This window comes from Pipistrellus kuhlii, unplaced genomic scaffold, assembly GCF_014108245.1.
Source record: "Pipistrellus kuhlii isolate mPipKuh1 unplaced genomic scaffold, mPipKuh1.p scaffold_m20_p_1, whole genome shotgun sequence".
Classification (NCBI taxonomy): Eukaryota; Metazoa; Chordata; class Mammalia; order Chiroptera; family Vespertilionidae; genus Pipistrellus; species Pipistrellus kuhlii.
This window is the reverse complement of record NW_023425404.1, coordinates 25,931,689-25,941,850: the sequence shown is the minus strand read 5'-3', so window position 1 is coordinate 25,941,850 and position 10,162 is coordinate 25,931,689. Positions and strand designations below refer to the sequence as shown.

The 10,162-nt window shown below is 40.6% G+C and overlaps 1 protein-coding gene across 3 annotated transcripts in view; it reads right to left on the bottom strand.

Annotated features, from left to right (window-relative positions):
• ATG14 (autophagy related 14) overlaps nucleotides 1-9,685 on the bottom strand; it is a 45,884-nt gene extending 36,199 nt beyond the window's left edge. For all 3 annotated transcript variants that reach the window (XR_004987571.2, XM_045580363.1, XM_036436047.2), the window contains exon 1: nucleotides 9,439-9,685. Coding sequence is in view for 2 of the 3 variants with exons in the window: in XM_045580363.1 (XP_045436319.1) it covers nucleotides 9,439-9,659 (221 nt within the window). In the remaining variant the exon portion in view is untranslated. The remainder of the gene's footprint in view (nucleotides 1-9,438) is intronic.
• Nucleotides 9,686-10,162: the final 477 nt, after the last annotated feature.

Here is a 10,162-nt window from a genome sequence, read left to right as displayed (position 1 = left end):
ATCAAGGAATGTGGCTGGGTCAGCATTTCAATTGCTCATCAGCACACTCATCCATTCTCTGCATTCTCCATCCCACTACTCATGGAAATAGATTAAAAAAAATTCATTCCATAAGTCTGTGCTTTCTCAATACGGTTTCCAACAAATGGAGAGATTAACAGATGGTCATTATATTCAAAAAGGAGCCCTGGCTAGTGTGGCTCTGTTGGTTGGAGTGTCATCACATATGCCAAAAAGTTGTGGGTTCCATTCCTGGTCAGGGCACATATCTCCCCCCTACCCTTCTCTTCCCTCTAAAAATCAATGAGCATATCCTCTGTGAGGATTTTTTTTTTAAAGGGGGGGAAGGAATCATATTATATGTTTCTTTTGTACTTTCAAGTTGGTTTTATAACATAAAATATTCCGTATGTATGTTTTTTCCGTGTCAGAACATATAAGTATCTCATTCTTGAACAGATACACAGAATTTCATACACTAGACATCATATAATTTATTTTTTTAATCCTCACCTGAGGATATTTTTCTGTTGATTTTTAGAGAGTGGGAGAGGGAAAGACAGAGAGAAATATTGATATTAGGGAAACACATAGATTGGTTGCCTCCTACACCAGCCTGACCACGTACCTGCAACTGAAGTATGTGCCCTTGACTGGAATCAAACGTGGGACCCTTCAGTCCAAAGGCCGACACTCTATCCACTGAGCCAAACAGGCTAGGGCATATAATTTACTTATATAAACTCTTATTAAACATGGCCAATTTTTCACTATTATCAATATTATGAATGAATATCTTATTGCATCAATCTTTACAAGCTTTTAAGATTCCCTATGAGAAATTCCAGTAAGTAAAATAAATTGCTAGGTCAAAATGTACAAGCAAAATTCTGGCAGTTATTTTTAAATTTCTTCTGGATCATTTAATATAATTCACAACCCCACCAGTAACAGAATCTGTTTTTTCATACTCTCCCCAAACACTGCACATTTTAGTCTTTGCTAACCTGACTGGCTTTTCCACCCCTTTCCCCCCAAAATAGCACATAATTCAAATACTTTATTTCACTAAAAATGAACACCCTTTCCCTAAATAATTAGCCACTTAGTTTTCTTTTGCTATTCCTGTCTATGTCCTTTGTCCATCTTTCTATAGTTTTTTAAGTATTAGGGAAATTAGCCATTTTCCTTTCATACATCTTGAAAAATCTCCCACCTCAATCTGCTTTTGACTACTCAAGTTTCTGTTCTACAGAATTTTCCAACTTTTATGCAGATGCGTTTATCAATTTTGTGTTGGTTTGTTCAATGTCTTCAGCATTTTGTGGTTTCTGAAAGGAACCTGCCAGTGAACCTGTACTGTGCACCATGGCTTTTACAACAGTTTCCTATATTTTCTCCCAATTTAAAAAGGCCTTCTACATTATTTACCAAATTTCTCCATTTATAAGATTTGTTTTCTTCCATGGATTACTGTTTCCTAAATTCTTCCATGCTTTTATAACTAATCATTTCTTTTCCATTAAAAAAATACTCCCTTAAGTTGACTTAATTTCATTCTCCCTTCTATAGAGGTGGATGCGCCGTCTCCTGTACCTGGAAGTACAGAGACGGCACCCCCCTCCCCCCAGGGCAGGCTTCCGAGGGGGCTTGTGAGCTGTGCCTATCTGGGCTAAGACTTGGGATGAGTGAGAGCTGGCCCTGGCAAGGGAAGGAAGTCATTAAGGGCAGAGGAAATTATGTTTCACAAGGTAAAAAATTCATCTCTACACCAAAGTGTCAACACTGCCAAGTGGGATAGTGAGGACAGAAGTGTGTTGCTAATGAGTGTGAGCCCTGGCCACTAACAATCATGGGCAACTGAGAGTTATACACAGGTTAGACCATTCGTAAATATCCCATATTACCAGAAAAAACAGCACGACGGCAGCTCTCTATTAGGGATCCACATTAATTCTGTGCTGATAGATAATTAGCATCATTATAACACCTACAACTATTAAGCCACCTACTGAGCACTTATATGTCCCAAGCACAGCACCTCTCACAAAGGAACCAATCCCTCCCTCTGCCTGCCCAGTCCTTCCCTCATCCTAGGGGTATGTTTACTTTATGCCTAGGGTTATGGCAATAGAAAGGTCCGAGAAACCTTTGATGTATTATAACCACTAATGTATTCTAGAAAGGAAAAAAATCCAAAACTTTCAAATAAGCAACTGAAGGCCTAAAAAAAAATTCTGTCTCCTCCTTTATGTATTTCTGTACTTTGCAAATTTCTACAATACTCATATATTCTTTTCCAATCAGAAAAAAGGTATACAATCAATGAAAATTTCTCATGTTCACCCCCTGAGGATCACATCTACTATAAAAATCCTACCTAATAATAGAGCAATATGCAAATTAACCATCACTCCACTACACCCACAAGCCACGCCCACCAGCCCATTAGAGTGAGTATGCAAATTAACCCAACAAAGATGTTGGCAAATTTGCATATGCAGAAATAGGGAGGAGTGAAGACTGAGAACAGTACAGAAGGAAGAGGGGGGGGGAAAAGTGGAAAGCAAGGTGGCTGCGGAGCTGGTGGAAGGCAGAGGGCACAGTGGGTTGGGCAGGTGGGGCGGGGCACGCAGCAGTGGTGGCAGTGCACAGGCTGCCTCAGGGTCGGTGGTGGCTGTGGGCATGGTGGGGCAGGTGGGAAGGGAAGAATGTGCCCCGCCCATCCCCGCCCTGGCCACCACAGCGGGAGAGGTGAGGGGGCGGAGAGGTGGCAGTGGCGGGCTGGAAGTCTTGCAGGAATCTTCCTGCAACAGGTCACTAGCACATATTTAATACCCTTAAAGTACCTAGAGTTCTTAGGTCCCTGAGATAGGCTATATTCTTTGGGTTCCTTAAATATAAGGGGTTGAAATGAGCTCACCGTTTTTAGGTCACTGTGGGGAGTTTTACCCATCACTGATTTGGGCCCAGATTGTGGAAGAAGAATTAATGACTTTCTGGATATAGAAATAAGGCAGTGAGGCTTCTCAGGTAAGTGAGAGCACAGAGGTTCCTGGAGAAGAGAGAATAACAATCTCCTTGTTTAAGTGGAGGCTTAATTGTGAACACAGGAAGAATTACTAGCCATCAAATTTTTCTTCCTCAGCTTCAGGCAAATACTAGAAAGAGTGTAATGTTTATGGACAAATGCAATAGGGGAAAAACATGGTCCTCATCGGGATGGCTTTTTATGTTAGAATGTTTAGGATTTCAGAAAATACAGTAAAAACACTTCACAGGCAGGAATGAAGGTAAGTGAGTAGAAAATGGAAACCAAGTGCCATTTAATCTAACTTGTAAAATGGGAATACTGCTTACACGACTTGGTTACAGGGATTAAATAATATAAATATGAAAGCATCAAATACAGGCATTTAGCACATAATATACTTTAGTTTCCCTTTTCTTCATTATAATGAGTGATTTAGCACTTAAACTTACAAATGCATTAAACTGAACTAAATATATATATAACTATATATATATATATATATATATATATATATATATATAAACTGAACTATATATATATATATATATTTTTTTCACACACACACACACACACACACACACACAGTTCAGATCTGCAAGTGAATTTAAAAATTAGTATAGTCTAAGCACAACTCCTCTGTTTATTCACTTTTAAGACAGGTTAATAACACATGGCATTGTGGTAGGAAATAAATGGCAGATAATAAATGGAAAGCCTTTTATTGATATAAATTTTAAAAGTTACAATGATGAAGCATAGCCAGTGATATTGACTGAAAACCAAACATATTTTCTTAGCAGATACACTCAAGCAGCAGTAAGGGTGGTAAACTCTTATCTAAAGGTGGGGAGACCAGCTACCTGAAGAGCTTTTGTTCTGCTGAGTGAGATATACAAATGTGGCATCAGAACTGAATTCTTAAGACAATACATTTTTATGGACAGGCTATCATCACTGAAAACCAAAAGAATACTAGAGGGAAAGAACAGAAATATCTAGAAGACAATTTTTTGGATGTTGGTTGTGTCTTCTTCTTGAAATCTTCGATAGTGTCTAAATTTCTTGCTCATCCTTTAATCCTACTTCAGTTTGCTTAGTGCCTATATTTCTATTTACTGATAAAATGTAGTAATATATTCTTAAAACTTATTAATGAAGGTAATGCTGCATCATTCTTGAAAAAGTACTTAAAAAAGCAATATCCCATATGCTCATAAAATGTCTGCCTTTTTAATCCAATTTTAAAATAACTGGTTCCTAAACCAGCAGGCATCCTCACATTATGCTCCCCATCCCACCCTTACCCCTATTATAAACCAGTAACTGAATTCTTTCCAGTTTTGACTGGGAAGATGACTTCAACTTGTCAGTTCCCTATTGAGCAAGAGTGCTATTTTTGGTATCAGATAAATGAATAATCCAGAAAATTATATTCCAGTTAAAAGACCTGTAATTGTAAAATATTCGCCAGTACAATCCAAGGATTGTGTTGGAGTACTGCTTAAGTCACTTCTCCTCATCTCTTAAAGAAGCACACAAGTTAAAAGGCAGGTGAAAAAGTGGAGAAGAAAGTGGGTATTGTCTTAGGACTGGGGCCAAGGTGAGAGATGAGGAAAGGACAGTGTTGGTGAGAATACTGTGGTATAAGGAAGTCTCCCCACTGAACAACAAAAAAGTAGTGTTTAGATGTTTTTCAACCAATCTATCTACCAACTCTTACTTTTCACAAAATTATATAAAGACACATGCTTCCCTCTTAGTTGTGAAAGGAACTGTTATTATAATTAGTCTTTAATATCTAATTTTCCTTGAATTATTCAACTATTTTATATATATATATATATATATATATATATATATATATATTAGTGATTTTAGAGAGAAAATGAAAGGAAGAGAGTGATAGAAACATCAGTGATGAGAGAGTCATTGATGGGCTGCCTCCTGCACACCGCCTACTGGAGATCAAGCCTGCAACCTGGGCATGGGCCCTGACTGGGAATCAAACCCATGACCTCTTGGTTCATAGATTGATGCTCAACCACTGAGCCACGACTGCTGGGACTGTTAAACTGTTAAAACCTGTACATTCAGGTAGCCCATTAATGAAACTAAACAAACAAACAAACAAACAAAAAACATTTATATTTACAAGAACTTTGATATATATGATAACATTCAAGATCCATGTAAGCACAGGTAATTTGGGTAATTTATTGAAAAGAATCAGAGGTTAAACAAGGGTGTTTTTTTTTTAACTGTGCTGTAAATCTCCATATTTTATTTTCAAGTGATTTCCTAGAGTTAGTGAGTTTTTCATATAGAGTATGAAAGCAAAATCCAGAGTAGAAAACTTTCATAAATACTAAAAATATCTCACAACCAACCTCATCCCCGAAATTTGAGGCTTATTAGTAATCAGGGTAAATCCTTTCTCTTCTATAACTTGCAAGAATGTTTTATGTAGATAACTACATCCAGTGAGAGCTCATAAAAAATGATTTGGGCCAAAACCGGTTTGGCTCAGCTGTAGAGCGTCGGTCCCAGGTTCGATTCCGGTCAAGGGCATGTACCATGGTTGTGGGCACATCCCTAGTAGGGGGTGTGCAAGAGGCAGCTGGTCGATGTTTCTCTCTCATCTCTCTCTCCTTTCCTCTCTGTAAAAAAATCAATGAAATATATATATTAAAAAAAAAATGATTTGGCTTTTAGCACAATGGTCCTGGGTCTCAAGAGATTGCTTCATCCTAGCAGATATTTGGCATTGTTCTGGGAATGATGAAAACAAACTCCACTTCTTAAGGAAGACAGTTCAGAAATGGGAACAATGAAAAGTGACATGAAGCTGCCTGAGCAGACTCTTGAGCAGTCTTCTTGTCCCTGAACCCTAGACTTTCTTTTCTATTTCTCAACTTGGAATGGTTATGGTATTGGCTCTTTCTTTTTCTTGGTCAGAAAAAGAAAACCACTAGAACACACCTTTCTCCTGAAAATTCACTTTAAGGCTCAGATTTAGCAACAAAAAAATAAATAAACAATAATAATAATAAAAATTATTTTTAAAGGTTTATTGACTTTTATCATTCCTTCAACAATATGTCTGTGTGCTCCATGGCCACTGTGCAAAGTACTGGTGATCTGATTGAACAAAACCGGAATTCATGTCCTCATGAAACTGCACTGTGAATGCAGAGCTCCTCCTCTAACAAATAATATTACACATCATGCTCAGTACCAGATGGGACTGAGTACTGTGATTGGGAATAACAGGGGAAGAGATGGAAGTGTGACCCTACCTTAGTGAAGGTCAGGGAAAGCCTCACTAAGGAAGCAAGGTTAAAGTTAAGACAGAAAGACAAGATGCCAGTCAGGAAGTACAGTGTTCCAGGCAGAGGGAACAGCAAGGGGAAGAGCCCAAGGGTGAGACATTTTAATACAGTTAGACAATTTGCAAATGAATAGCTTGAGTTAATATTTGAGTGCTTTATACTAGACTTCATGCTAAGTATTGTAGTTTAATGCATCCTCTTACGTAATTGTTACCAGAAACCCTGCCATTTTCAAAATGAAATAAACAAGTGTAGGCAAAGTTAACTTGTTCAAAATCACATAGCAGTGATTCAATTTAATGCAGTATCAATTCAAAGCCTACATTTTTAACTCAGCCTTATAGCCAAAGTTAAATAAGTAACAGTCACATCACATGGGACTTTATATGCCATGGAAAGGAGCTTGGCTTTACTTTTTAATTAATTAATTACTTTTTTGAATTTTAAACTCAATGAGAAATCATTGAAAAGGTTTAAGCAAAACAATAATGTTATATGATTTACTTTTTTACAGTGGCTGTTGTGTGCTGGCCAGAGAGGATGGGGAGAAGTTGTATAGATTAAAAAAAAAAAAAAGAAAAGAAAAAAAGGAAACCAATAAGCCAAGAGAAAAGTGAAGGCAGTCTGGACTAGAAGTAGACAAATTCAAGATCTATTTTAGAGCAAATCAAATTAAACTTGCCAATTATTTGGATACATGAAATAATTCCCAGGCTTCTGGCTTACTAACAACCGATAAAAGGAAAATGATTCAGGATGAGACAGTTTGGGAAAGAGAGATATATCCATTCAATCATTCAACAAATCTTATAAATCTATCCTCTACTAGGTGAGGACATGGGAAGAGTACAAAACTGATAAAGTCTTGCCCTCACAGAGCTTACATATTTGGAGTGGAGGGCAGTTAGACATGTAAGCCATAGATGGAGATAATTGCCATGTAAGCCATTAAAGCAGGTAACCTGGGAAAGGAGGTGAGTATTTTAATTGAGTGGTCAAAAAGAGTTTCTCTAATGAGCAGAGACCTAAAGGAAACAAAGGCAGCCCTGACTATTTTGGGGAGAAGAGCTTCCAGCAGTGTGAATAAGACTGCAATGCCGCCAGGCAGGAGTGTTTTTTGTGTGTCTGAGGACTGGCAAGGAAGCCAGGTGGTATAACAGAGTAGGTAAGGGAAAAATAATACATCAGAGAACAGGCGATACAGAACTCGAATTAAGGACGTCAGCTTTTTTACTTTGAAATCCTGAAAGATTTCGAAGAGGAATGGAGGAGTGGCAGTACTCTGGTTGCAATATGGAAATAACACTGTAAGGAAGCAAAGGTGGAAGCAGAGGCTCATGAGGCATTGTTCCTTTGGTGGGTCAGCGTAGGTGGTGAAAGGGTCCAGCTTAGGGCAGCTTTTGAAGAGTGGATAGAATCTGTTGATGGGATTAGATGGGGTAGCATTAAGAGAGCAATCAAGGAAGACTGTTTTTTGTCCTGTACCAAAGAAGAATGAGGTTACCATTTACTGAGTTTGGCATGAGCATGGGAGGAACAGATTTATATTGGAAAATAACTCCAGTTTGCCAAGATAGATACTTATTACAAATTTAAATATAGAAGTTGGGCAGGCAGCTGTTTTCTAGATTCCAGAGAGGTCTGGTTTGGATCTAGTCTGGCAGTCTTCAGCGTATACATGGTATTTAAGTCATGAGAATGGATGCAGGAAAACATACAGATAGAAGATTCAGAACTGAACCCTTGAACAACTCCATCAGTTAGACATTCCCATCTCATAACTAGTATTCTTAAAATTAAAAAACTCCTTTAACTTTTATTTTTTTAAATATATATTTTATTGATTTTTTACAGAGAGGGAGGGAGAGAGATAGAGAGCTAGAAACGTCAATGAGAGAGAAACATTGACCAGCTGCCTCTTGCACACCCCCTACCGAGGATGTGCCCGCAACCCAGGTACATGCCCTTGACGGGAATCAAACCTGGGACCTTTCAGTCCTCAGACGGACGCTCTACCACTGAGCCAAACCGGTTTCGGCTGCTTTAACTTTTAAAGCTATCACTTATTAGGTCAGTTTCTAAAGTCATCAAACGGCAATGAACTAAAAAGATTATGTTCTACAAATCTCAAAACAGGAAGAAAAGAATCGAACTCCATTCACAGAGGAAAACTAGGAACTCAAAACATTTCCAAATATAAAGGTTGTACAAACTGGTGGTTAAATGCATGGTGTAAGAGTTCAGGATGTCTGGATCTTAATTCTGGCCCCTACACTCAACTATGTGACCTAGGGGAGGGCACTTACTATGCAGTTTACTCAGCAATAAATTGGGATAACAACTTCTTGGATTAAGCGAATTACTACCTGAACTTTTGCAATGAAAAAGCTAGCTTATCTTAGTGAAATAAAAGTTAGGAGAGAGACCCTTCAACTAAACACACCAATTCTTCAATTGCCTTAACCAAGGACCTGTAGCTCTGTTTTGATTTCAAAACTTGTTCCTAAATTTCTCTTAACTCATGCCTTAAAACAAAGCCAAAACACATGCCCAAACTCCGTAGTATCCAAAACAATCAGGGAGTAACTAGCTCCTCTCAGCTCACACAGAGTAATAAGCATGACTGATAACGAGGTCCAGCTGCGGCTCAGGCTTCCGGGGCTCGAATCCCTCCTTAACCACTTGCTTGCTTCTCTTTTGATCTCTTCTACCTAGAGGGTGAGTGTATTTCCAAAGACAGAAAAAGGTTAAATCAAGCTTTGAATGGGAGTGCAGCAAAGAGCTGAGACTACAACTCTCAGGCAGCAACAGGGGGAGACCTCTCCAGAGTCCCCGTCTCTCCAGAGCACAGAGGGGTCAGACCTCTCGGGTGGGTTAAGGGGAAACGGCGACCTTCCCTCATCCAGACCCCGACCCCGACCCCGTTCCCTGGGAGCAAAGCAGCTCCGTTCCCTCTCTTCCCCCTCCTCTCGAGGGAGTCCGGGGTCCAGACCTGGGGCCTCGGGCTCCAGCCTCCAGCGCGGAGCTGAGGAGCCACCCGGGGAAGAGACAATAGGGCCGTGGCGGCCGCCGTACCTCTCCCGGTCGCGGCCGTCGAAGTAGACGAAATCGCCGTTCTGAACGCACTTGGCGCAGGTCAGCCGCCGGCGGGTGGTGTTGCATAGCGGGCACCGCTCCACCGCCACGTACAGCCCCTCCGCGTCGTCCACCGAGTCCTCCAGGTCCCGGGCGAGCGGCCGGGGCCCGCCGCCGGGAGCCTCCGGCGCCCGGGCTCCCTTCCCACTGGGAGACGCCATGATAGCCTGAGAGCGAAGCCAGTCACGTGGGATTTTGTTTTCAACCAGATGCATCCTGGGCGAGGGGGCGGGGCCTGGGCGGCGCCGGGAGCCGTGGCCCCGCCCCCGGAGGGCCAGGCTGTGGCTTTTCCCGTCCGCTGAGGGGGCGGGGGTCCGAAGCCGAAGTTGTCGGCCAAACAAAATGTCATCTTGGCGGGGTCATGCCAAGGCTGGAGATTTAGGTCTCTTAACTTGTGCAAGTAGTAGTCATACGATGCCCCAAGGAGTCTGGGAAAACGGATTGGGAACAAAATAAGGGGCTTTATTGCGCTTGATGCTTTAAAATTTGGCTCAAAGAGAGTGAATAAGGTTGGTGAAGGGGCTGGGTCTTGAAATGAGGTTTGATTTTTGGCTCACCCACTTTCTTAATAGCTGTGTGATCTGGGGCAAATTCCCTAACCTCTTGGCTTGTGTTCTCATCTGTTTAATGGAGAAGTACCTACCTAATCAGCGTATCGTGAGAA